A 27,245-nucleotide genomic window follows, 5' to 3' on the forward strand; every position below is an offset into this window, starting at 1 on the left:
TTACTTCGGGTGTTAGCTATGCTGAATTGAGTTTGAGCCTCAGCTCACCTAGCAGTGCTGATTTAACACAAACGGTTGGAACGTCTCCCGTACAACCTGAAAGCTCATAAAACCGCTTCAGCAAGCCGGGCTACTTCAGAAAAGAGAGAATACAGCCTTTCCTTGAAAGCTATCTAAGTCTCCCGCGCACCGATCTTCGAATTAAGCGAGAATTACTCGTTGCGAATATCTACACGGTTATTTCACGACACCCGGTCATTTCCGTTCCTACGCTAGCCACTCGTATTCCTCAACCCATCTCTTAGGCTTCGTCTCGTCGAGGACTACTGGAAATGATTAACAACTTCTTATTCTCTGAACCTTGGCCATAGACACAGTATACCTATACAAGCCCATGGCTTTCGGTGCAAAGAGTCGAATAGATGTTATTAACACTGTTACTACGTAGGGAAGTCTAGCCTATATAATGTAAATCGCCTAACAGTCCTAGCACAATTAAGATTTGTTGTTGTTGATATTGTTCTATTTATACTTTGTATAACAGATAAATGTCGCCGATATTGCGAAAGTTAGCTTGCTTTTTTTGAACTCCTCATACCCAGATGATGACCATCAATTTCAAATTATTTTAAACGGAGCTGTTCAGGATGTTGACGAACGACGTCAAACAAATTCAAAATTAATTATGCCCTTTCCTGGATGAAAAATAACAAACACTATCAAAATGATTTTTTTAATCACTATTTATTTAAAATGTCATCTCTTCATGGTAAATCTCAAGTTCAAGTAGGTCCTAACTTGACCTCCACATAAATTCACGTCACTTAACACACATTCAGCGACTCCTGATTACATTGAGTTGTTATGTTTTGAAACAAACGCCTGGATGCTATACTTGAACTCAGCATTTCGCACCACAAAGTCCTTGCTAATATTTCCTGTGCTGTAAGCGATCCTTTCCAGCTTACTGAAATTTGTTACTGTAGCTTTTTTTATTTTCATGTTTGGCAGATGTTGTAATTCGAAAACGAGTTCAAAGCAAAAAAAGAAAGTACATTTGGGCTATTTACCTTTTCTGAAACGGTACCTTTCTCCGAGTAGTTAGGGGTATTCTTCTTCATTGAACAGGTTTTAATATAGCATTTACTACTCTTCTAGTCATCTCTTTGTTTATGCAATTTTTCCTTAAACAAGCTAGCGTAGCTCATGCGGAATCTCAGCTTCATTCATCAGAATCAAGTGCACCATATGTTTCTACTTAAACAGTGCACAATAATGTATACAGATAGAACCGTCGTTCATATACACACACGTATCACGTTTAAGCTAACACGCTTAGAGTCTGTCTATTTAAGTATTTGTTATTTTTCTTCTACTCCTGTGAGAGTGCTTGTCACGCATTTCAGCATTCTTATACCGCTTTTCATCGTCTTCTGTTTCTTTTTCTAACAATACAACACAGAAACAAATATTTTTTATGCTGACATTAATATATATATATATATATATATATATATATATATATTATTCATATTTATCTATAGTATGCATCTATATTTTTCGTCGCACACTGGCATTAGTCTAGTTTACGATCAGACAACATTCTAAAAGACCAATAATCACTGATATTGGGTCAACGGAATCTCCTGTTATTGTGTTTTTCGCGAAAACGTATATAATTTCTACGTTTTGTTCCTCATAATCCGCATCATCATATATCAAAGACCAACACAGTGGTTAAGATGCCTAGATCATATCAATGCGCGCGTTAATTCTGTTTGTTTTGCTATTTATTCTTCATTCCTCTTTTTAACGAAACGTTCCTTCTCTGTGCTCATTTTTTGCGGATCTCCCTCAACCATTTATCGATACGGACCTTCAGCTCTTCGTTTGGTTTAACCTGCTCTAGGTTGAGTGGCTGCCGGTTGAACGGATCCGTTTGGTCACTTAGTAAGTGCCTTGCGATAGTATTACGATCCACAGTAACCCCGGACGACGGCAGTATGACAGGATCGGTCATTAGTGTGAAAATAAGAGGGTCCATGAATTCTTCCGGCGCATCTTGGGTGAGTTCCTCCTGTCGAGTAATCGCATTTTGAGCTTCGGTTACCTTTCGGCCCAGTTCCTCTATCTCGACACCAAGAACACCTCGACCAATCCGATTAAGGACCTTCTGTGCTTCAACGAATAATTCTGGCTTATATGAGCGTTCATCACGTACCAGAGCTTCATAGAAGCTTTTGGTTGACGCGTCTTGCTCAAATCGGCTGTCCTGAGCGTCGTCGGCATACTTAACGCCGGCCAAATGAAGGTAGGTTTGAGCTATGCTTTCGACAAGAAGAGCAGGCTTAAACTCGTAGTCTTGGAGATTCTGTACACGCAAATTTTTCTGGTCAGGACCGACAAGGTGAAGTAAAAAGAAGTTGAGCATAACAACAATACGGTCAATGAGCACGGGGTGTAGAAATAGTCGTCGCACAACAGGTGATGACGTAAGCCATGTTAGAGTGCGAATAGTGTCACGGGCCATCACGTTATGAAACCTGGCAATCATGCCCTGATGGCGAAAATTGCCTAGGCAAGAAGCATCAAACAGAAATGACAGTATGTACACGGATTACAGAAGGATTACCAGTCATCACTTTCCATTAGAGCTTTCGATTTTGTTTGTTTCAACATGTTAGTTATTTATCCAGACACCTGAGAATAATAATATTAATAATAGCATTGTCCTTCGCCGTATTTTAAAAAATTCACCTTCGTTTTGCTGCCGCCGGTCTATCGGCAGCGTTTGCCACGATGCTCGCTCTCTTTCAAGAGCCTTTAATCGCTGCATGAACTGGAAACTCTCGTCGACCAGAAAGTTAGCATCATTAATCAACAGATTGGCAAACCTGTATCAAAATTCATGGAAAAAGGTACGATCGTAGTCCATATTAAATCGCTGAACACTCTGGTATGTACTGGTAATAATGCTAAGTAGGGGTTTCATTACAAGTTAATGTGCTATTATCAGATTAGCGTGTTTTTGATGAAATAAACTACTGCTACGGAAAAATATATAAGTTCGACTTATAACACGTGGGTGTTAACTTACCTAAGAAACAGTGGCTGGTTTGTGTCTTCAATATGCAATACTGCTTCCTCCGATAGTTGCTCCATATGGCCTCGATGCTTCTTTAACTTCCATAGCTGCTCCAGTACCAGGTACATCGGACGCCGATACTGAAACTTTTCCTCGAAGGACACGCTTTGACCCGTCATTTCAATCGACACGAATACCTATCAGGTTTTCGATTTCAAGAAACATGAAAACCTTATTCCAATCTTATTGTTAATTCAGCTTTTTCAAACGTTGCAATATAACAGGCAAGAGAATGTAGATAATACAGGAGCGTGTTGCAAAGGGGGACAGTGTTATCCAGTTACACACCCAAAGGTTATTGTAAGGGTCTGGAAATACCTAGAAACGAATTAGAATTGTAACAACAGAAAATGTCAAAGAATTATACTTAGATGTGTTTCGCAACTCGCATTTTGTTCGTTTAATATGATGTGTCTAATTGTAAACTCTATATATAAAGGCCCTTATACATACATAAAAGAAGATACAATCTAGTAAAAGGAACTCCGACTTCTAAAAACCTTGTTATATAAGATAACTTTGACATTACTAAATTTCGTACTCGCTTTATTTTTTTCGTAATATTTTTATAATTTTTTGTTGTGTGATATGTAAAAATACTACAACTCCATTACATTAACACCATTAGGATAATGACTCTACGTGTAGGTAGAATTCCTTGCTTGTCACCTGAATTAAAGTTTCGGCAAGAGGATCCGAAATTGAGGTCTCAAGAAGTGCGCAAACATCCCCGTTACTGATACTTGAATTGATCCCGTGCGGATCATGTGTATTGACGGTTATTACTAGACTTTCAAGCATTTCAGCTAATTTCGCTCGCAAGTGGGGATTGTTGACACGATCGGCCGAGCCCATAAATGTAGTGATGAGTCGCAATAATGGGGCAAGATGAGGCGTGAATTGACTCAAATTGCGCTCACCAAATCTGTAACCATACATATATCATAATGCGAATAGCATGGTTGATCATCCATCACTACTTGTTTTTTTTTTATTTTGACAATCTGGTCATGTAAATTGCTGGAAACGACGCATGATTTGAAACTGTAATGAGCACCAAACGCTACAATTAGTTGTGAAACTGTCCCAAAGTAATGTACCTAGTAAAAAGTAAAAACACCTACAGTATTATTCGGCATATGTATTTCGATTGATGACTTCATTTAGCCCACCTGCTGTAAAAAATTGATAATCAAATACCTTCTCGTCATGACGACGCTGTCTGAAACGTTTTCGAGTATATGTTCAGGTACTAGCGACAACCGTTCCGCCGGCGTCACTTGCTCGAAGGGTTCCCCGTCGCGAGTGGCAACCTCGACAAGCCAATGAGCTGAAGCGACAGTAAAATTCACTAGCATCTTGAAGAAGTCTGGCTCGAACAGCGTTGTCCGCATACTCTGATACCTGGTAAACGAAATAGAAAAATTACGTCTCAATGTAGTGATGAAATGATGGGGAAAACACTGTCATCATTGTAAGTACCAAGTCAGCGTTATTAATATAGTCGCATGTGCTTAGAGAGACTCTTTATCACGCTAATTAACTAACACCGTTAAGCAAAACAATGCTATAAGTACCCACCAACTCATGCATGCATTTAGCTGTTGTTCAAGCCTTTCGACAAAATCCTGTCCTTGTAAATCAATAACCTGTCCCCGGGAATCTTCGTAGATGGTTCGCATTCGGCCCATTTCTTTGTTGAGCTCCATCAGTCGGTCATGAAGCACCCTAGTGCTAATCAGTAATGCTTTGTGAGCCGCGAAGAAACACTCAGTAGGGAAATTCACCTGTGTCATTGCATTCGGGACGTTTCCCATCAATACATTAAATATATCACCCGGTATGAGATCTAACAAGGCAACTTCATTTTGAACTCACTTTGTTTTCTGTTGCCCGTGCAGAACCGTATGACGACAAAATTATGATAAAGTACAAAAAACAACCGAACTGACAATTTTAAAAGTGTTGCCTTCAAATGCGGCAGTAATTTGTCCAAATATACTTATCGCGATATAACTTCACATAGAACTTACTTGTTTTGTGAGCTTATCTATAGGTTTTTTCGGTAGTAGTGTCGTGTCGTTCTCAAGGCCCCGAAGTCGTATTTTAACTCCGTCGTAAGTCCACGCTCCATAACTGAAATCTGCTTTGAGCACTTTCTCAGGGTCACGTACTTTGCAGAAAGGCTGCGCTAAACGGAGCAGAACCGCGGTCAGATTCATCGCAAATCCGTGAGAAACTTGGCCTACTTTCAGACCCAACTTCGAGCGGCTGCTGCAAAGCTACACATGGAGACGACGCGTTATTAATAATGCGTTGATGAAGTGTTTTTTGGCCATATCCATAAGGCTGCGCATATGGTTAACACGGCTTAAACTGCTACTTACGTCCAGCGCATATCCCACCCATTCGATGACCTGAGCTCGTATTGCTGGACTAATTCGTAGCAATTGGTCAATCATTTCAAACAAGTCATTCTGCACGCGACGGGCGGGCAGCCACAAATTTTGTTCTTCAATAGCCACGTCCTGAAGTGTTGCCGTCATCATTCTAGGAACAAAAATTAAGGCAACACACATTGAGATAGCAAACAGGGTAGGTCTCAGATGCAAAAAATGTTTTTAAAGTGTTCGGTGTCAAAGCGAAGCCATCTTACCGAAGACTTAACCATTAACGGAACCTTGTTATTTATGACTTTTGCACCAGGCATATTAAAAAAACTACGTCTATTAAAAATCATAACTTAAACCATACGCACCTTTCGAAAATACCCCAACCCGTTTGTCCGCCTTCGACGCCAAGGTATGATAATTTGAACAGGGCTCCCAGTAACGAACTTTCCAGCTCCGCGATCGCCTGCATCTCCTCGAAAGCTTGAGGACGGGCCGACCGTGGCTGATGAATTGGCTGTGCTGCAAGCATAGCTTCGGCGAGCGGCTCGTTTTGCATAAATAATCTTGCTAATGAAAAAAGACGATGTTGCTGCGGTGACATAATGCCCTCATCGGTGACAGCCTGAGCGATAGCTGTTAAGGATGGCTTGATTATGTCCTACATAACAAAATAGAGTGCTGGGAAATATAAAGATCGGTCTTGGCTATATTATAGGTTCTAGATTTTCAATCTCGAACCTGTAAGTTTTGTTTTAGCTTTTTTATATAGCTTTTTATGTAGCTTTTTTTTTATATCCCAGTTTTTTTTATGGCTTAGCTTTATATTTAGAAAGCTAGAGTGTCGCAACCTTATGGCGCAAATACAGCTTCAATACGTTTTTTGATACCCCCAGCATAATAGATGTAATATTTCACTATGAAAATTATCCCTGACTAGTTAACTTGGTAACGCATAAACGAACCGTGATTTATTACCAGTGCAGGACAGTGGGCTATAAGGGACAGAAAAAAGGGCCACACCATTCTTTCTGGCAAAGGAACGCTGATTTAAAATTTTATTATAATCGAGAATTCTGATTTTTTCAATGCACGCGGGTCTGGAATATAGTGCAGTTCGCATTATTGGACTTCTGAATTTCAAAAAGGAGGTTATATAAGACAACTAAGTGCTTTTTTCGCAATTTTGTTGAACAATAAAGCAGCAAAATAACTATCTTGTTTTTTAGCACATTTTCGGCAGTCCTAAAGTTACATTTTAAAAGCTAGACTGAAAGCACTCATATTTTATAAAAGCGCTTACACTAAGAAACAACCATTTTTTTACCAGCATTTTAAAAATATATATAGACAATATTTTAAGAATATAGACACCACATGCCGTTGAATCTAATTCTAAAAAAAATTCTAAAAATTCGAAATAATAAATGATCTCAGTACTTAACTCAGCTTAGTGGGAATGCGTATATGTATAAATATGTCAAGTCAAGCAAATGTATCGTATTTTCTTACTCGTTGTACCATATGTGGTAGTTGTCAACAACGTGCCAGATGTAGTCGCTTTTAAATAACATGTTGACGACGGTACAGGCATAGTGCACTTTTCGCACAAAACAATATTGCGCTATAGCATAAGTAGTCATGGATATGGATCACAATTTATATGATAAATTGTGATCCATATCCATGACTACTTATACTAACTATATATGATATAGTTATTTATGCCTGAACTATGCGTTACTACAATAGTCATATAGGCTTCAGGTCTCGAAATTGCTATTCCTTTCTTACTTCTTGAATGACAGGCAATACGTGGATGTGTCAGTGGTTAGGCCATCTAAAACTGAGCTCCACACTGCCCAGAAAAATTTCATATGGGCCGAACTATACTGTTTAATCTGCCTAACTTAGCCGTAGATGATTATAAAGCCTGGCATTTTCCAGTTAGAATCACAGTTTCCTCTATAGAAAAAAAAAATTGTTGCTAGCTTTATTCAATGGCTGGCTCTTTTAACACAAAGTTAATAATGGCCCAAATCGCCCAACCTCTGGCCTATATAACCCCATCTTGTGAGGCTATATGGGCTATATAATGTCTTTGAAGTCATATTTTTAAAACATGGCTGGCTAGAAGCAAATCCATTAAAGTCACATAACAGACGAAAATACTAGTATATTTTTTTTTCTCTTTTATGGCATCTACTGCTCTTAATGATATCGTGAAGTAAATTTTGGCTTGCATAGTGCTACCCTGCCGTACAAGTTTTACAACCATTCGAAAAAAATCGTGTTATAGCTTGAGTACTCGTTGGGAGCCACGGTCTCGTCAAAATGACTGTACAACAAATAAAAAACTGTATTGGGATGTACAAAACCTAGATCTCGGAAGCTAATAATCTAGGGTGTATTATCGAATGCATGAACAGATCATATGATTACTGCATTTGCATTTTTGTTGTACAAAAAAATTTTGTAAATTTACCTTTAATGTAACTTCCTCTCCTCCGCCTTTATAGCGTTGGTCCACTATGACACTCAATTCCCTAAGGAAGTCTGCAATGCATGAACTTCGTTCATCCATTACAATAATCTGGAGCTGCTGTGCATGCGAAGGTTGCGGCGGACCTGGGTAAATAACCTCATTCATGAGACAGGTGACTGCTTGTTCCAGCACGACGCGTCGCACCTGAACCGCCACATCGTGCGGGAGTAGATCGCTTTTGAATGTCCTGTAAAAACACACGTACATATACAGGAACGGAGAAGCAAGGAGCATTTTTACACAACGAATCGTGAGTGAATGTTCATAGTTGAACGTTTCATTATAGCCAGTTCACTAAATACCTCGAGAAGGCGCGTTATGATGTGAGAGCTGTTGTCGTTTCCAAAAAAACTGAATCGCTGTGTACGGGTATTGTTAGGAATGAGGTATTTCACATTAATGTTTTGGTTAACATTAAATCCAGTACAACAATCCAGCTCAAACTCTCACTCGTTGAATGAATATTGTCTATCTAAAAAGCCAAACATGAAAAACGTAACGGCGTTATATTACCGACTACCCTTTGTGTACCGAGTACCGAGAGTGCATTCTAGGGTTTCTAAAGGAATTTAGGAAACAAAAATACTAATTCCACGCATTAACATATACGTGCCCGCGCTCAGAAGTAAATATCCACATGTATAAATAGATAAAATTGCATCATAGTATCCTTCTATTGCAATTATACTGAGACCATATAGTTAGATGTGAGGCAGCTAATTTTCGAGAAGCACACATTGTTATTACAAAGGTAATAAAAATTTTCTTCCGATTTTTCGTTCCGAATTCGGCTGTGAATGGTCGAGATTGTTTTGACTTGGTGTTTCCTGTCAATCTGACCTTTGGTAGCACCCGTAGAGATAGCAAACGTGCCGGGCATCATTTCGATTCTTGGTCAATTCTGCCGGTTCCATCATAAGACGCTCGAACACCGCCTCGTTCATTCGACGCACCGTAAGACGCGTGTTGCTCTCTGCCATACCTTCCAAAAACAATAGACAAATAATTTCTTAAATCAGATGATCACTCTGACATAATATACTTCAGTGCCAATAGCACGAAGCTAGTTATAGACAACCTTCAAGGCATAAGCGTAACATTTTTCATCATCTACAGATAATGGCTATGATCACTTGAATCTGCAATAAATCTGAGTGTAGAAATTTGTAAATAATTACCTAGTAAAATATACGTGTGAAGTGCGAAGTTCGGCTAACAGCCAATGACTTTCAGTTGATCTGATCCATTATCAAAACGATTGACTAAGATAGTCTAATGAATATCTCTTGCAGTTCAACGCGAGTTCATCAGATTTTTGGCAATATTCATCAAAATTCTAATTCTTATTGCGAAGTCAAATGAGATCCAAATGTTTGGTTTGATCGTTTAACTTAAAAGTATTTGTTTTGGAAAAAACCCTAGAATTTCTTCTAATAATCTCCTAAAGAAATAATCTAACGAAAGTGAAAAACATGTTTCCATTGTAAATGAAAAATCTGGATAATAAATTTCCCTTTCTTTTTATAAAAAAATAATATTTAAATTTTGCTAATAAGAATATCTTCGAACGAAAAAATTCTGAAAAGGAAGCTATTACTAATTTAAAAAAAAAAGTACTCATACCTTTAAACGTGTTTTAGAGTTCTCGTTAAAATCATTGTTTTAGACCTTTTGGGGTATGAAGTATATTCTAAGCTGTTCTCTATAGACCTCAGAGGCATAAGTGGTATATCACAGCGTTTTCTGCGAGCTTCGCTTCTCACCTGTTTTGCTATTAAATGCATCTTAGTTTACCTATAGAGACGTATAAGGCTAATTTCGTTTATTGTAAAGGTAAAGGCGCACAGTCGCCAGATTATTTCCTAATAGCGTAGCATAAATTTATCAGCGCAAAAATCGATTTTCCAAACATTGGTGTACCTTTGTTTTCAAGCCCGGAAAACGAAAAATAAATTGCTACTTTCGGTTAACGATCAGCCAAATTTACATTACGCTTTGTATTAAAAACAAACTTTTCCTTTCATTAAATATTTACCCAATCGGGTCAGAATTCACTCATATGCACTTCCCATGGCACATTTCCAGCTAGCTTCAAAAAACAACCTCTAAAGGGACAATACTGTTCCCGAAAACTTACAAAGCGCATATATATATATATATATATATGTATTGCAGTACACATGCTGGATAAAAACAAAGAAAAATCGTTTTTGCAATTTCAGTACGCAACTATTGGTTATAAGTACCTACATTAAATCAGTTTACATAATAATAAGGAAATCCATAAAAAATAGTAGGGTGGGTTAACTCAGCGTTGTTTATTAACCGTAATAAGTGACCATGTCGCCATCCCCCTTCGCTGCACCACGTGAGCGACATCATCATCAGTGAAGTGACAAGGCGCCTATCGAAATCTATGCCCTGCCTATAGCGCAGTTAGATTCTCGCAGTTAGATGTCCTTATAGTCAGTTCTTATCATAAATGCACTCTAATTTAGATAAAGATATAGTCACATCAGCCCTCATTGGGTAGATATTTTTTCATGCATTTGCTTATGAATATTGGTTGCGCGTCGAACAAACGTGACCTCAACCCAAATTCGCGTCATTTGTGTATATTAAACATTGACTTATTTGAATGGCGTTGTTATTGAAAGCGACCCTCTTAACCTCGATAACTGGAGCTTACTATTCATATGACATTAATATTCGTATAATGCGTTACCTCGTTTAATGCACAGACTCGATAATACGCTGGACACTCAGGTAATCTTTTGCGTGTTTGTAATATTTACCCTACGAATGTTGACTACAACTAACAATAGCAATAATCAAACTAAGTTACGCAGCGAAGTAACGTGATAATGACTGATCACTTGACGCGAACAGGCAGTACACAGTGTTTACTTACCTTGCAAGAAGACACATTTTTCTTTGCCCGGCTGAGCACTAACCCGTAGCACAGTTTCCAGTCGGCTCTCAAGCACTGCTGAGGCTTCATCGTCGCTGTTGTCACCGACTGAATTTTTCTCGCTTGAACAGTGATTCTGGCTAACGGCATCCGCTACTTTGGCTGCCTGTTGCTGCGAAGGCTGCCGAATTTGCTGTTGCTGATCTGTGCCAACTGATCCTGTCCCGTTTCCGGCCACTGTGGAGGGAAGCAACGACATGAAGGGATTGTCCGCTGGCATTTTTTCGCTAGAGGGGACTATGAAAAACGTCAAATAGCTGACACGGGACGGACGCCGTGGCTGCTAAACGTGTAGAAAAATAATTCTTCCTTATTCCGTCGAAAAATCTGGAGGCACACGGCACAGATATGCGTAGATTGATCCTAGTTACTCCAGGACATAGCAATTAGTAGGCGGGTCAACCAGTAGTTTCACACGCAACCACCTGATTTACGCCGTTTAGCAAACAAACTCACAGGTGCACACACACGCACGCACGCACGCACGCACGCACACACACAGTGAAATAGGCGATTGGGTTATGGTTTACTGCACTTGGGCGGTCAGATAGACCCGGACGAAGGCCAAAGTAATTGCAGCAACAGCAGCTAGAGCACGGAACGCAAGAAGGACACTGGCTCTACTCCCCCTCGGATTGTCGACGAGTGATGAGTGTGTCAAAAATCGTTCGTGAAACAGCGAGAGAAAGAGAAGGAGCGAGAAAAGAGTGAGGGAATGAACTGAGATCGATCGTCACAAGGAAAATAGCGGTAGCACAAGCCAGCCAGCCCCGTCAGCTGGACAGTGGTAGATTGCTTTCTCGGTTAAGCCAAAACCATTAGGACCAGAGGGAGTAGCCACAATAATGAAAGAAACGACGACACAGACGTCAATTGAGCGCAGCACTGGGATTGCTAGCAGTCGACGGTAGACCGACAGACGAATGGACAGGTATATCGAACGAACGAACAAAACATATAAAAAGCCAACGAGCAGACGCATTCGGAATCATATTGGAAATCAGCAGTTGGTAAACGCTACTTCGCTTATCAGCACCATTAATGAGTTGAGGAAAGTTGGAAAAGAGAGATCTAGTCTAACGGTATAAGATTGATAGTGTCAAGCTGAGTTCGTGTACCCCTTGCACAGATGAACTTGCGGTCATTAGGTGTTGTTAGTGTACAGCCTGAGAAGAAACACGGCCGGCATAGAACATCGCATTTAAATGCACAAACGGCTGATACTGGTTGTAAACAAAAGGGAGAGGGAATATCGCTAATGCGAATCAACATGGGAATTGCCGCGCCGGATTGAGAACAGACTGATAACAGCTACAATAAAACATAATCGTGTTCTGTACCTGGACGATACTTGACTGTGTTTTGGAAGCGGGGCGACATTCGGCTTGTTAGTTCGTAGCACATTTTATAAGATTCGACGGCCTAAAGCAAATAAACGTCACGTCCTAACGCTTTGAAGAATTACTATTGCATTATAATGGTACCAATATATAATTTTTATTAGGATACAGACAATCAAAGCACATAAGATGCCACTAAAACTAAAAAAAAATTCAAAATCGAAAAGTAAAAGTCTAAGTGTGCGGCTTAATAACATTTACAAGCATATCTCGCGTTCACTAAGAAACTGCTGAACGGTAGTGTTTTGGCTGCAGTTCTAGGAAGTAAACCGATAATTCGTAAGGTATTTAAATATCCTAATTTCCTTTGTTTATAAAACACACAATGAAGTAACACAGAGCAATTATTACTATAACACGTAGAAAATAAATGGATAGAACGCCTCTGGCTAATTCATATCGAATTATATGCCGTGTTGTAAATGACGGTTTCTAGGCAATCTAGATTATAATAATAATTACGTTTCCGCTAATTGCGATAAACGGAACACACAGACTGTAGCTCTGATTTGGAATCCCTGTCACGGTGCACTGGTAATGCGTTTACCTACTAAGCCTAGAGACAGTAACTATGGTTCGAAACCAACTGTAGAGATGCTGCACTAATCTTACCGAGTTGTCCATTTTGGACCTCGTGACTACGGAAGGTGCAGATTATGAAAAAGAAGGTCCAGATGGCATGAAAGTGTCGGAAAAAAGTAATGCTAGTTACCGGGCAAGAGGGGTGGAGAACTTTACACAAGAAAGACCGCCGCGCAAAAATACGAAAGATCTGATGCCTGACGTAAAGGAAGGAAGGCGAGATGGATTGCTTCATGGCTCATCTAATAACGGGTTATAGAGACCTTGATGACCTTAACGTGGCATCCACTGTCCGTAAGGAGAAAGAGGCGATGCGGTTCACATGCTTCCTGCCTGTCCTGGCCTAGAATAGGCTAGAGCTGCAGCCGTAAGCAAAGTAGTGTCACAGCGGAGAAAAGAGAGTGATCTGAGAGCTAAAAATACGCCTGTTATGCCCTGAACAGATCTGAAACAATTTGTGGAATACATATATAACATGACGAACGCTTGTATAACTAGCGCTGCAACGACAAAACGAGAAGTGTTGGAAAAGCAGGGGCGACTCGGCTGTGTCAGGCTAAGGAGGCTGCTAGTAACTGAGACGCTACGATAGCTACAACACTGTCGCATTCGGTGGAAGAGTGAGAGACAAGAACTCGCTCAGGACATAACGCATCGGGAGAGGAGGCGTCCGACAGGAGGATGGACTGTGACGCAGCTAGTGGAATTATAATAACTGACTATCACTAGCGGTCCCTGAAAGCTCAAGTTAAAGTAATATTAAGCTAAGTTCCGAATGAAGGCCCAAGAGATCGGTGTGCAGGTTTCCTTAACTAGAAGTCCCACAGTGCCAGATAAATAACTTAGCCATGAAGTCTAGTCTGCATTTGCCTTTAATCTGTTTGAATGAGGGAGTTCGAAGGCAACTGAAAAATTATTACAATAATGTAAGCAACTACTGAAAGCGAAGTATGTAGTCCGAACTAGCCTGATAGGCATGGCACATCACGCCACCGATCTACGCTCCATTGCCTTGGTTCCTGGAAGAAAATGGTGTGATGCGAGCCACACATATAGCCTAGTAAATATGCCATAAAAAGGGTCCTTCTCCTTATAATAGCTCTGCTTAAAGACTACAAAAAAATTTTAAATCCAACAGCATTTGTTTCCTTACGATCTCAAGACGACGTACGTAAATTGTAAGTTCTAAATCAATACATTTGGCTAGGATCGTTCAATATTTACAAGGTGATTTACCCAGCGCTAGGCAGTGCGGGATCTTCCCGATACACGACTTAAATACCGACTGAAGGTTTTTGACTAGCTGGGTGTTTCCCGCTTATGTCAGCCTTGTAAACATAGGACATTGCTGATGTGTGTGACCGAAAAGCAAATTATTAGTCAAAAAATCGTCGTCACTTATGATTTTTAATAACATTTTCCCACAAACTTGGGCAGATAAATAGAATCGATCACTTTTGTGAAATATTTGCTGACCTTTGTTTTACTAGAAACGGCTAAAAGTAGAACTTCTCTTTCGTTTATTGCACAAAAAGTTCCATTTTCTACTCCACCATGTCTGGTTTATATACTTCCTGTACATGACAGACATAGGCCTCTTGATACTAAGACACCTTTTGTCTGAATGTTGTCACTATTACATTTGAGATTGTTTTGCATGTGGCACTAAGACCTTCTTCTGTGAAACAACTCGTGAAATGCCAACTATAGGGATGATTTCTGTATGGCTTTAGCGAGAGAAATCATTAAGGTGCAGAAGGCATGCTAGAAATGACGACGAAGGGTAGCAATGCGATTCATAGTATTTATGTGAAATCAAGAACGCGTAACACTTGGCGGTGAATAAATAACAATTTTGTTGTTGAAACTGAAGCAGTATTCCAGAGTATGAGAATCAGCGGAATGGTTCACATTCAGGACTCCAACAAAACTGACACTGAAGTTTAAGTAGTTTAAGGTTTCTTTTTATATCACACTAGAACGTCAAACCGACATGCATACGCAGATATAGGCATTAAATATCTTTTCACTTCAGTTTAATGCGCCAAAAAATAGTGCAAAGTGATGAAGAGACGCATCGTAAACTTGGAAGCAACAGTATCGAAAGTATCTATCTTGTTCCAATGCATTTTGGAGTCCTACTGCTACTTACTTCGAATATTGTAGCATATCGTAGAAGATTCGAAATATAAATACAGGCTATCAGGGTATATATAAACCCGGAAATAATATTGAAAATGGCTCCAACGGTCTTAATTTTGACCGGTTGGTATATCCTGATAGAAAAATTATAACATAATGGACACTTCTAGGAAAACTAATGTTTGTGCTTGAAAAGTTGAAAAACTGTCCAAAAGACTTTGTTTGCCCGCTAGTAACAACAAAGGCTCGACATATTTGCGCAGTATTACTTACGAAAGTATTACTAATAAGCATGTTTTTTAGTTACCAATGAAGAAATATCGTATATCCGGAGTGTTATCGTTCTGTGTAATAAGTGCACCTGCCTTAATAATTATTAAGCTCCAATTATTAGTACATCTGCGCCAGAGACATATGGAAAGAGTAAAGTACGAATCTTCGTGCCGTCGCTAACGAAACAGAATCTCTAAGTAAGCGTTTATAGTCGAGGATATTTTCCAGTATGGTGTATTAATGCTGTTGAGATTATTTATCTGGATAATATATACAATCGATATGTCGAATATTTATTTATATATTATGTAAGCTTGCGTGTGTATTAAAGTTACATTCGTCAAGTTCCACTTGCATGTTTGGTGAATAAGAGGTCGAGGTGTGTTGAGCCAAGCCATGGAGCGCATGATGTGTAGTATGATTCGCTGTTACTCGGTAAAAAAATACCAACCGAAAAAAAATTATCCTAGTAAATAATTTAAAACCATGAATGGCGAAATATAAGGTTCTAAACAAAGTTTCCGCGCTTTTTAACTGGAGAAAAAAAATCACGCCTTTAGGTCATTACCTTATGTATCTCCCATCATCGTTCACGATCTTTCCTATCTCTCCACCAAACTATCTATGACGTCTTGCCAAAACGTAGCGGGTTTCGTTTCGCTGGAGTTTTCATATTTTAAGTTCTTGATCCAAGACCATGAAAATGATTGTCTCAAAAGATGAATATCTGTCGGCACAGGGTCTGGAAAATACGAATGGTGCAGCAAGAGCTTTCATTTAAAATCAAGAAGGGCAACTTTGAGGATCCTCGCCCTCGCGGAGGCCTCGCGCTGCGATAGAGCAGGATGTCCTGACCTCATTTGTCAGATCTTTTTTTTTTGAATAGCATGGCTAACTCGATGTAACTGGGCTATATAAATGGGTCGATCAAGTATCTGGTTTATAGGAAACAACTACCAGTGAATCGGCCCTCAAACTTGGACACTCGATCAAAGCGGAGAGCGTCTTTACTGTCTGTTATACGCTTCTTAAGCTTCGTAAAGTACTCGTGACAACACAAAACAGTCAGTAACATAAAACACCTGGACCGAATTAGATTAGGCTGGGGAATATGCATTTCACTCGATCCTGATACCACCCTCTAAATTTACTAGAAAAAGATTAGGTCATTAGCCTTCTGGCCTAAAACTGATCCATGAATTTCAGCTTCTTTGCACGAAGAACTCTCTGATCCAAGTCATATTGTACTTACGTTATGAATTCAGTCCAAGTATTTATCAAATTTTCGAGAGCACCGAAAGCACTTAGAATACGCATGTAACTTAAAATCGGTAAAATTCGAATGGAAACCTATTGAACACGAATTCACATCAATAACATTATAATGTGTTCCATTACTGTCTAGTTATCTAGCTAAGGTGTGTAATTATCCAGGCCTCTGTGTCTCCTGTTTATGCACGTGATTTAAAAACATGATATCTTTATAATGTCGTCTGCTTACTAATACCAACAGTTAAAACGATTTCAGCTGTTTTGCCTAAGTCTCGAATAATTACGAACATATATCATAGATCTAGAGATATCTTCCCGTATAACTGGTGGGCATGTAACTGCAATCGCGTTTGCCGCATTCAAGTCGATGCTAATAAGCAATTAGGTGGCTATAATAAATAATACGACAGTACTGTCCTCATGCCATCAGTTGATAATTATTCGGGATTTCGTTCAGAGATGTTTGAGTGGCGACGCAGAAGGTTCGTAGTAGTTGTCGTCGCAGCAATGTCACTGGATGAGCCGCTTCCCGACAGAGCTCCGTGACAGCTAGGCATTACCAGATGGTAAATTTCATGGTTTCTATGCGCAAACATGAATTAATGACGCTCCGCGCTGATGTCTCATGTCAGACCTCTTCTAAGTAGTTACATTGACTGCTGTACGAGTGGAAACACCAATGGTAATTTCGTGACAACAAGTACCTCCTGTGACCTGCCACATGCCAGTCAATAGTTCGATTGACAATGAAAGCGGGGCGAGATTGTCGATATATATTGTCGCATCGCTTACTGTCAGAACACTTTTGGAGACGAACATACGAAAGGGATCAGCGTGTCCCAAAGAATATAGTTAAAATAGAAACTTCGCAATCGACAGTTTTCGTGTTGAGTCTACCATACAATACCAAAACCAATGCGCGGTTACTTTAAAAGTCAATGGTGCATGTTAGCTATCTACAGTATTTCATTATCAGTTTTGTTTGTTTCGCCTTACGAAGATGAGGAAAATAACTCCGGTGGAGGATGCAGGGCCTATAAGGACAAAGTGAGCGACCGTTCATTTATTCGTTTGTCTCTAATTTGCGCTTATCACAGGCCTGATTCTGAACCTTACGTCGATCTTTGTCCTAGTTATTTTAGCGATTTCTACTAATATAGCTTATTTGTATTCACGAGCTAGATAAATCTCCTTTACAAAACTTTTATGATCTGAATTACAATTGAGATATTAAGGCATTGAGCACACTGACAAATTCAGGTGAGACTCGAATACGCAATTAGTACTAGTTCCTAGCACTTAGTCAATCGCAGCTCAAGTGAATCTTACTAGAACAATGTCTAGCTGGTTGTAGTAGGACTTCGCGATAGCGGCAAGTTTCGAGAAGAATACAAAAACAATGGATACATATAGTGACTAATTATTTAGGCCAAACAACGCCAGTACCTGACGTCAAATTCGAACTGTTCATTTTAACGACTGTTTAATGGCCTTGAGTGATATTTGCTTTGCGTACTTTCCTGCAAACGTTTCTTCAAAAATACCGAACTTTTACAATTGGTACAATGGCTAACATTAATGTGATGCTCTTTTAGTGCAATGAAAAAAATATTGCCTGTTGTGAAGGTCTTTGTTGCGTCTACAGTGTGTGTCAACCGCTAGAATCCGATCTGAAATGGGGTAAGCGCAGACCTCATCCAACCATCGTAGAAGACCGCCGAAGTCAAAGCAAATCGATCTTGGTGAATAGCACTGCACTTTTTAAATTAGACAGTACTTCGAGAGGCCAAAGTAATTATGGGAAGCGGTAACGAGACTGGAGGACACTCAAGCGTCAAGACAGCCTAGTAGGCCTGCTCAACTCTGGACGCAGGCAGGTCCAATAAAGCGAGAAAGGCGTAGCCCAACCTCAATGCACTTTATAAATATGCAATGGTCATTTAAAATTCCAGGTGGGATTCGAAATGGTGCGCGCGAATTGCCAAATTGGAGAGAACGTGTCTAGCTTGTACAGTCTAGCTGGACGAATCAAAATCCTTCATAATCGTGTTCAGAATTGCGGAAAAACAAACTGTGAGATAGGTTTGCAATCTGTCCTCAGGAATTTCGAGGTACAACATCGGGCGTAGCTTAGAGATTATCTAATAAGAAATTTACCACACCAGAGGTAATTGGGTGTTAAGACTGTCGGAAGGTCACATCGATTCTCAAATTTGTTTCGTCTCTTGCTCACAGTAGCGAAATTAAAAACGACACTTGACGTAGCTAACAATACGTATATTTGTGCATTTGTTTGCGGCTTGCAGCCGACTGAAAGCAATATTCCTCACAGAAAATTTACGATTAACCCCTCATACATATATTTTCTCCGTATAGATATGATCCTCATACGGATTGTTCATTGGCTAGCCACCTTTTATTCATTATGCAGAACATATATATATAATCTAGCAATTTCTCTTTTAGTACCGGAGCTTTCATACACCCTAGCACAGATAAAAGTGTAATTTTGAAAACAGGATTCAAAACTAACCACTCGGCATCTATCTATAATCTATAATGTGTTCAGTACGTGTTCAAACGTATTTTATGGTTAAAAGTCTTGAATATTACCATTTAACGATCATTGCTACTACTTAATAGTCCACTTATTTCTAATGCAATACAAATTGAGTCACGAGTAAGGCTACTTTGTTATGTAGTCAGTATCTAGGTATAATCGGCTATGAGCATAAACTCGGGCAAAACATGTTGGTTACGTGTAGATATTTATCGCATGATGGCCTTGGTCAGAACTTTTAAATCGTAGTTTTTGTCTCTTCTTTACAAATCTTTCCAGAAAAGCCTTTGGTGGCTTGCTTTATAATTCCTGTCGCTCTGTAGTAACGATGTCGCTGTAGTCCTCCAAAATAAGCTGGCCTGCCTTGCTGCCGATCATAATTGCCGGAGCGTTCAAGTGCCCGGTGGTTATCTCTGGCATTATTGAGTTATCAGCTATTCTAATACCGCGTACACCGTGCACCCTGTAAAACAACACCAACAACGTGCCGAAGGTGTACACTCGTTTCCGTATTACATATGTGCTTCTGAAGTCAAACATCTTGAACACGTTCGCCATACGAAACACACTGAACTAACGTATTTTATGCCAAATTAATTTATGCTAAATTAAAAGGAACAGCATGGTTTAGGACCCGGACGCGAAAAAAATTTGCTCAGATATTTGCTCTTATTAGCTAACCCTTAAAGCAATCCTCGATTTCTTGCTTACAATTAAGAGAAAGCGGCATCCATAATAGAATTTATAATATCTTGTAGTAAGTCTATAAATTTAGTTAATTCCATTGTTCGAACTAACCGGAGTCGCTCGTCAACAACAGCTAGCGGGTCTTTTCCAATCCTGCAAGTTCCGCACGGATGGAACGCATTCAAGGTATGATGAGTTGCCAGACAGCGCAGGTAATCATCGGAGAAGAGCTCTAGATGCGCGCAGGAGGGAAAAGGCCTTTTGTAAAGGGTAACATTAACTGAACGCATTCGATTTGAACGCATGAGCTGCAGTGCTTGCCGACCAGCTGAAACGAAAGCGGAATGAATCTATTAAAAATAGGTACCTATAATATGCAGTATTTCGTGATCATTTGATGACATTAAATATATAGTAAATGTACATATACAGTACATATCTCATAAGTACACGTTTATACACTGATAGGTCAACTAACCTGATTAAAAGTAAGTCATTTATGTACTTGTTAGTAATGGCCTCAAATAGTATTATTACCTTTAACGGCTTTTTCAAGGTCAGCAGGATGGCTATAATATTTAGGGTCAATGTACGGTTGCGCTGTAGCATCAGAGCTTGCTAAGCGAACTTCACCACGGGAATCAGGATGCTGGATAAGTACGAACATGGACAAAGTACTTTTACCATGTAACGGTCCGTAAAAATCCATAAACACCTATATGCATATAATGCAGAGGATATTACAACATATAACGCATTTCCTACAGAAATATCTTAGGCGTTATGTTTTGCTTATCCGATCTACTTAAAGCTGAGCACCCGCTAGTCTCAATCGTTTAAACGTATCCGTCGCACTGAATATTGCATTTGAATAGAGATTCACTAACCAGATGCTTTGTTAACTGAATGAGAACATTCGGCTAAGCTGGATTGGCTTTTCTGTTTTCGTGACAATTTTAGTTACCTGTGTTATGTCAGAACGAACCTACATTTAGGTATTTGTCGAAGGACTTATTGCCATAGGAGGTTTAGCTGGAGCGCCTTACTACGTGAATTCATCTCGCTTGATTTCTATTTTTTTTTCTCTCGTTTCTTACTTCCCCGATTTTTTATGTCTGGTATATGAAATATGATTCTTTGTTATGTGACCCACCTTTCTCTATGTTTCGAGTTTTACATGCGGTATCACCGCTGGGCATGTGATCAGCCGGCTGGCTCCCAGCACGAAACGCATCTGTGCTCGGACGCGAACTTAGACAAATAGTGGTCAACGCTACCCTCTAGGCTGGATTGGTTACAGTATATCTATCACTTGCAAACTGCATATTGCGTACTTACGTCCTTACGTAAATTGGTTTCATACACGAAATTCTTTATTGCTATTGGTATAATCTCGGCATCGGCTCGCTTCCCGTTGTCTCCGGTTGTAACGTACATCAGGCCCATCTGAAGACCGGATGGATAGGCAAAGGGTCCTGCAAAGTTTGAGTCTGAACATGTAGTTCTTTCCTGAACGAAAAAGCTAAAAATAATCTGTACTAATTCCAATACTAAAGGTAGGAAAAAGGTATGCCTACGTTGTACGCATGCTATGGTTTACAAGCTGTAATAAGATTATAGCATTTTTATGAAATGCATTGTTCTTTCTTTCCAGAATTTTCATTTCTTATAAAACTAAAATTATGTCAAAGGTGGACTAGGAATCAAATGAGCACGGTCATTTCTTGTCATCACTAGGGCTAGATCACAATCTACGCACTTTTATAGGTTTGCAGCTTACTTAAAACGCACGGACTATTCTTGTAGTTTATTTGTAAGGTTAAATCTTTCACAACACTTATTTGCTATAGCAAATAATAATAATGGCGTTATGGATTGCGCGTTTTTGCAACCGCAAGTGTCCGCTTAAGGTCACTTAACACTGAAAAACATATACCAGTCTGGTTAACAAGCCACTGATGAAGGCCTTCAACGCTGTGTAAATCAGGAATTCCTTCGTCGGGGATCTCTGCAAGGAGCCCGATGAAGCCGTAGTGATCTTGAAAGTTCTTGCCGACTCCCGGTAGGTGATGTACTACAGGTATCTGATGGACAGATTTATTAACCATATCAACAAAATGTATTTTTTTTTTGTAAGCGAGAATATTATGTGGGCCGTTACCTTTATGTATCCGTATATACTAATTATTGCAACACAATATGCATCGCCTGCGAATTCTGACTTATTCAAGCGTCGTAGTATATTCGCATTTTGTCGGCTAGATCTTGCTGAGCTAAGATTAACAAGTGACTAAGGGTTAGTTTCAGTATTTTACACTTTTGAAAATACCAAATGTCTAATTAAACTGTGTGGGCGTAATAATGATGAACGGCACAGACTTTTCTGGCTTGTCTGCGACATTGTTCTAGACATCGTGCTGTCCTAACATACCTGGTGTTGCTCAAGGTGTTCGCGATCGCCAATGCCCGAAAGCAGTAGCAGTTGAGGGGTCCTTAATGCCCCTGCGGAAAGAACGACCTCGCGGGAAGCACGCACTATTCTTTGCAATCCATCACGAACAAGCAAGACTCCCACAGCATGACCATTTTCTATGAGAACCTGCATAAATATAATGTGAAATGAGATGCGCGCAACGTAACAATCAACGACAATTTGGCAGCTGTTATCTTATGTCGAAAAGGCGATTGACTAAAACAGTGACAAATTCGTTTGCCTCGATTAATTATTATATTAAGGTATACTTATATAATCCTCGTTATTTGCCAATCAGGTCCACTTGCATGTAAGCAATAACAGTTATCTCGCTTGCAGCAATAGCTTGGGTTAACCCAAACTGGATCGATCAACTCAATATCAGTTATATAGGTTCAATAGGACTTGCGTAGAATTTGGCGGCTCTGTTTCGAGAAAGCTTTTTCAACATGGGATGCGTTAAGACTCTGTGTGGCGCCGTCTAAAAATAGCACCTGTTCTTATGGGAAGAGTTGACTGCAGCCTTTTGGGGAGCCAGTGGGAGCAACAGGGTCCAAAAATAAGCCGAATTTGTCGACCTATTCTACGACCGGAATGCTTGATTCAGGAAATACAGGTTTCATTGTAAAGTTACGATTTTGGTTTTTTCGACCTCGATCCCGCTTTACCTTAGTAACATGAGCATGTAACAGCACATCAAGGTTTTCTCGATGAAGGTTCGGTTCGAGGAAAGCATTAAACGAAGATACTCTTCGACCGTGTTTCGTTGAGGACTGTGGACAAGAAAAACGATTAGTTAAAGACTCTCCAGAATCTTAGCTTATTCTTTTGTGTTATGATTTACATATACTTTATCAGATGGACGATTTCAAAATTTGATGGACCATCATATCGAAATAGCCCCAGTGATTTCCATCATTTTGATCGCTATATTGAAGTCCAAACTCTTCCTCGCACGCTTTGAAGATAGCTTCCTTAATGGGATGTGATTCCCTATGGGTTGTCACTCCGAGAGGACCCAATCGTCCATGGAAGTCATCTGCAATATATTCAAATGAGCGTCCAGACAACGCAGCAACGTTCATACATAATAACTGCACATACAGTTCAGCTATCAACTATGTATATAGCTATGTATATATGCGTATACAGATGTATCAGAAGACTGAAAAAATAGGTTGGCTAAAAAACTCCGTTCATTCGAACGGTTTCAGTTAAAAACAAAAACTGTTTTAGTAAGTTCCTGTGACAATCCGACAATCTAACTGTGACCGCGACGCAGAAAATCCTTAAACAGAAAGGAACTTACCACTTAGAAAAGGATCGTCAGAATTTTCTGCTTCTTTAAATAACTTTGAAACCTCATCAAAGTTCCAGCCTTTGGCGCCATATACGCTCTCCCAGGTATTGTAATCATCCCTGTCGCCCCGTTGGTACGCCATTAGATTTATAGACGATCCGCCACCCAATACGCGACCAGACGCTATCGTACGCACCTAAAACTCAGAACAGACTCTGAGTATTATCCCAGGTTCAATTTAACCCAATTTAGTTAAACACTTTTCACATCGATCTTAAGAGGAGGACGATAAATTATGTTGCTTGCTGTAAAACTTGATTGTTAAAGGACTCACCCTGTCAACTGCAGAGAGCATTGAAGTCTTCTGGGGTACAGTTTTATACTGCCAATCAAACTTTGGATTATCGAGTGCCAATGCAGTAAGTAGGGGAATCTTACTGAACTCTGGAGGAACGCCGCCCGCTTCGATCAACAAAATCTTGAAAGACTCCTTCGAACTAAGATGTTCTGCTACGCGACATCCCGCCGAACCTCCTCCAACTGGGGTATATCAACAGACCCGTTATTAAAACTGCCTTATGGGCGTTCACTCATAATTTCTTATTCAAATTATTATTGAACGGGTCAGGCGTCTGCTAGAGTAAATACGGCTATATTTTATGACTATTTTTAAAACCACGAGCATTATATCATAATCAAGCAGTTAGATACCCCAAATAGAATTCGGCGCACTTGTTTAGGGTAAACCGTAATATTTTAAAGCCAAAACTGATTGCCCTATGTTTTACTATCGATACGGTTTTTTTTTGAACTTGCATTATCGCTACGCTTACCAATTTATGGTTTTGCCATACAAAAGTTCTTGGACTGTGCTATAGTGTACCAGCTGAAAACTTAGTGATATTGAGTTAGGATATTTTATGTACCTGTAACTAGCAGGTGCGCTAGTGTTTCAACTATTGCTAGCTTGAATTATTTCTGTTTAAAAGCCCCGTTTATCAAATAAGCGTGCAACCTCTCGTGCACATAGTTTGTATGGTACCGTATGGCTCATAAATGGTACGTGGGTCTATTGAATGCGGACCAGTTGATACGCTCCATTAGTAAAAATATGATAATAAACGTATCCCAAAGAGACGTTTATGTGCTGTAGTAATGGTTTGTTCTCTTAGCTCTTAGGTTCTCGACCGGGCGTAGAAATATGTTGTGCCGGAAGCCCACGATCTTAAACCATGCCCAACAGCAGTACTAGATGTAAATGTAACGGACCTAATAAGGGCATTTAATTGTAGAGTTAATCTGCTAATTGAAATTCATACGAAACGAATTCCTATTAATTCATACGATAGGAACACATGTTGCAATATGTGTGTAGCAATAAGTAATTCAGAGAAACGTATTTATTGATTGATTTGCTCCCATTCGGGAAGTACCTTTATTCTAGCTCGACGCAAACGACATTCAGTGCAATACGAGAATTTACGCTTTTCTAATAGTGTACCCAAGTAGGACATGACTTACCGATAATAAAGTCGTATTCTACTCGAAGATCCCCGAGACAGGTTCCATTATAGTTGACGTCGAGCGCGTCAGACGTGCTCACCAATATCATAATGCAGAGCGATACCAACATTTTGGTATCAGCACAGAAACAATTGGATGCGTGTTCTAATGATCGGGACAATTAAGCCAATTACAGAAAAGTATCCAGCTAAATCAGGACACACGGGTTTTTTGCTATCGTTGCGCGATAGAAGATATTCTACATCCGAAAGTCTATAACGGGATGACGTCTGAACTAATGTTTATTGTGCTATCGTAAAGTTTCACTCTTCTAGTCTCGTCCTGGCTGCCATCGACACTCAAAAAGAATTCTCGTTCGTGTAGAATCTCTGCGTAGTACATACAGTAGATGTCGTAATTGGAGCTACCTGCCTGTGTTAATAATAGTTGTTTCTATTCTCGTAACCAAATTTTATTTGATTCGAATCTGGGAAGTGCCAAATAGCATTTAGTTCGATCAATGTGACAGGAGAAGATTTACTGAAAAAATTGAAAAAACAAGTTACAATGACTTTTCATCGGAACACTGAATACAAGTAGTTACAGCATTCGCCTTTGTATACTGAAAACACTTCGCACTCACCGAATAGTTATACCACCGCTTTCGTTCGTTTGCAGCCAAGAACTGATCAAGATTTAAACAAGTGTCTGGGATGAAGTTAGAAGAGCTGCACAAAAACGAGCGTTCTGAACGATACAGAAAACAAGTGGGCCTTCGTCTGGGTGTTCTGGCAAAACGTCCTAACTAATAAGGTCTAATCGTCCACCACATATAGGTAACTATAAGGCGTCTATTGGCGTTTCACATTATGGCTTATCGTCTGCATATCTTTTATGCCACATTGGTCAAGTGGCCAGGAAACTTGTGTGTGTAGACTGCTGACCACAGTGCGTGAGAAGGCCCTGCTAGTAGAGTAACGACACAGACGAAACACATATCGCCATTCAACGCTTCTTTGGCAAACACCTCGATGGCATCGTCATTTGCTCTCGTCTCCTTCGGAAACGAGAACCGGTCGTGTTACAAGGGAAAGAGGATGTGCGGGGATCCGTTTCCTTAGCGAACTTTGTCTCACGTTCTATTCTGGCCACGCAACGGAGCAAAAGTAACACTTGTTTCTATCGATAATACGTCCTGTGGCTGCAAATTTGGTACTCGTAAGCGGTTAGAACAAGTTCTCTAGACCAATGCAAAAAGTACACTATCGAATTGTAAACAGGTCCGGAGTTCCTATGTCTAGATATCCGACAATACCAGATTTGATCATTTAATGCGAAATTTAATTCAAGGCGTTGGACAAACTGAAAAAGAATCAGACAGACGTGAAGGCTGCAGCCAACTTCTTCATGAACTATATTTGTAAGTAATTTGTGTTTAAATGCTACTGTTTTAAATTCCCGACGACAATAAAATAACACCGATGTCTGAACGATATCCGCCTCACTTTTCCTTTCATATACTTAAAATTACACTCTAATTTGCCTAAAGCTCGAACGTACACATTAAAGATACTACTATCTATAGAAAAAAAACTTCAGTGTCGATATCGACGTGAAATGGTATTTTCTGTGAATAACAAATGAGTCAAAATTTTTATAACTTTCTTTACCGATTCCAAATCGGGCGTTGTCTCCGGATGCCAATATATTGGATGATTGTACATTAAGATTATTAGGCAATTGATTCGGCTCAAATTGAAGTTAGGAACAGGTATAAGGCCCTGCATGATTCAGTAAAATAGACCCGTGTCAACGACTAGTGCGAGACATACGATAATAACACACGAGACCTCCAGCTCATCCAAACCACACCATTTCCGAATAGATCTACTGTAAATAGTGCTAGACTAAGCTCCGAAGGTGAGAAAAAATTAATCCTATCTGACAATACTGATTAACGAGGTCTCTGGCAAAAGTAAGGGCTATACTAGCAAGTACCCAA

The 27,245-nt window shown here is 39.7% G+C and overlaps 2 protein-coding genes and 2 long non-coding RNA genes across 8 annotated transcripts; 1 reads left to right on the forward strand and 3 right to left on the reverse strand.

The window, feature by feature from the left end:
* Positions 1-725: 725 nt before the first annotated feature.
* Ube4A (Ubiquitination factor E4A) lies at positions 726-13,227 on the reverse strand. The gene is made up of 12 exons (XM_086970139.1): positions 10,992-13,227; positions 8,921-9,062; positions 8,021-8,267; positions 5,904-6,196; positions 5,533-5,695; positions 5,179-5,427; positions 4,727-4,932; positions 4,346-4,549; positions 3,815-4,070; positions 3,098-3,282; positions 2,758-2,894; positions 726-2,574 (listed from the first exon to the last, which is right to left on the reverse strand). Exons 1-12 carry the CDS (start codon positions 11,269-11,271, stop codon positions 1,835-1,837), a joined length of 3,102 nt encoding a protein of 1,033 aa, XP_086826265.1. The 5' UTR covers positions 11,272-13,227; the 3' UTR covers positions 726-1,834.
* A 1,590-nt stretch (positions 13,228-14,817) lies between these two features.
* On the reverse strand, positions 14,818-16,754 carry LOC111264632 (uncharacterized). The gene is made up of 2 exons (XR_002682954.2): positions 16,701-16,754; positions 14,818-16,190 (listed from the first exon to the last, which is right to left on the reverse strand). It is a non-coding gene; the product is annotated as an uncharacterized LOC111264632 (long non-coding RNA).
* A 770-nt stretch (positions 16,755-17,524) lies between these two features.
* LOC111264631 (uncharacterized) lies at positions 17,525-18,646 on the forward strand. Its single transcript, XR_002682953.2, has 2 exons — positions 17,525-17,767; positions 18,316-18,646. It is a non-coding gene; the product is annotated as an uncharacterized LOC111264631 (long non-coding RNA).
* Positions 18,647-18,982: 336 nt separating this feature from the next.
* LOC111264629 (uncharacterized) lies at positions 18,983-26,722 on the reverse strand. Of its 5 annotated transcripts, none has more exons than XM_022840693.2 (12): positions 25,887-26,722; positions 25,262-25,783; positions 24,075-24,280; positions 23,750-23,936; positions 23,325-23,479; positions 23,109-23,213; positions 22,399-22,566; positions 21,904-22,051; positions 21,306-21,442; positions 20,505-20,616; positions 20,079-20,295; positions 18,983-19,743 (listed from the first exon to the last, which is right to left on the reverse strand). In XM_022840693.2, the coding sequence occupies exons 2-12, from the start codon at positions 25,371-25,373 to the stop codon at positions 19,581-19,583; spliced, it is 1,710 nt and encodes a 569-aa protein (XP_022696428.1). In that variant the 5' UTR covers positions 25,374-25,783; positions 25,887-26,722; the 3' UTR covers positions 18,983-19,580. The 5 variants fall into 5 exon arrangements, with proteins under 5 accessions (XP_022696428.1, XP_022696427.1, XP_022696426.1 ...); XM_022840692.2 differs by having other exon boundaries at positions 20,505-20,682; positions 25,262-25,408; positions 25,887-26,720; XM_022840691.2 differs by having other exon boundaries at positions 20,505-20,682; positions 25,262-25,632; positions 25,887-26,720.
* Positions 26,723-27,245: the final 523 nt, after the last annotated feature.

Source organism: Varroa jacobsoni, unplaced genomic scaffold (assembly GCF_002532875.2).
Source record: "Varroa jacobsoni isolate VJ856 unplaced genomic scaffold, vjacob_1.0 scaffold_881, whole genome shotgun sequence".
Classification (NCBI taxonomy): Eukaryota; Metazoa; Arthropoda; class Arachnida; order Mesostigmata; family Varroidae; genus Varroa; species Varroa jacobsoni.

What these genes read in the sequence shown, in the direction of transcription:
- Ube4A (XM_086970139.1), bottom strand. Translation starts at nt 11,271, where the DNA reads ATGCCAGCGGACAATCCCTTCATGTCGTTGCTTCCCTCCACAGTGGCC. An exon ending in GGGTGGGATATGCGCTGGAC is followed by an intron (nt 5,428 to 5,532) that starts GTAAGTAGCAGT and finishes CTCCATGTGTAG; the next exon opens with CTTTGCAGCAGCCGCTCGAA. An exon ending in CTAAATGCATGCATGAGTTG is followed by an intron (nt 4,550 to 4,726) that starts GTGGGTACTTAT and finishes TTCGTTTACCAG; the next exon opens with GTATCAGAGTATGCGGACAA.
- LOC111264629 (XM_022840692.2), bottom strand. Translation starts at nt 25,373, where the DNA reads ATGTTGGTATCGCTCTGCATTATGATATTGGTGAGCACGTCTGACGCG. An exon ending in AACACCTTGAGCAACACCAG is followed by an intron (nt 22,052 to 22,398) that starts GTATGTTAGGAC and finishes TCTGTCCATCAG; the next exon opens with ATACCTGTAGTACATCACCT. An exon ending in CCTTGAAAAAGCCGTTAAAG is followed by an intron (nt 20,296 to 20,504) that starts GTAATAATACTA and finishes CTTTCGTTTCAG; the next exon opens with CTGGTCGGCAAGCACTGCAG.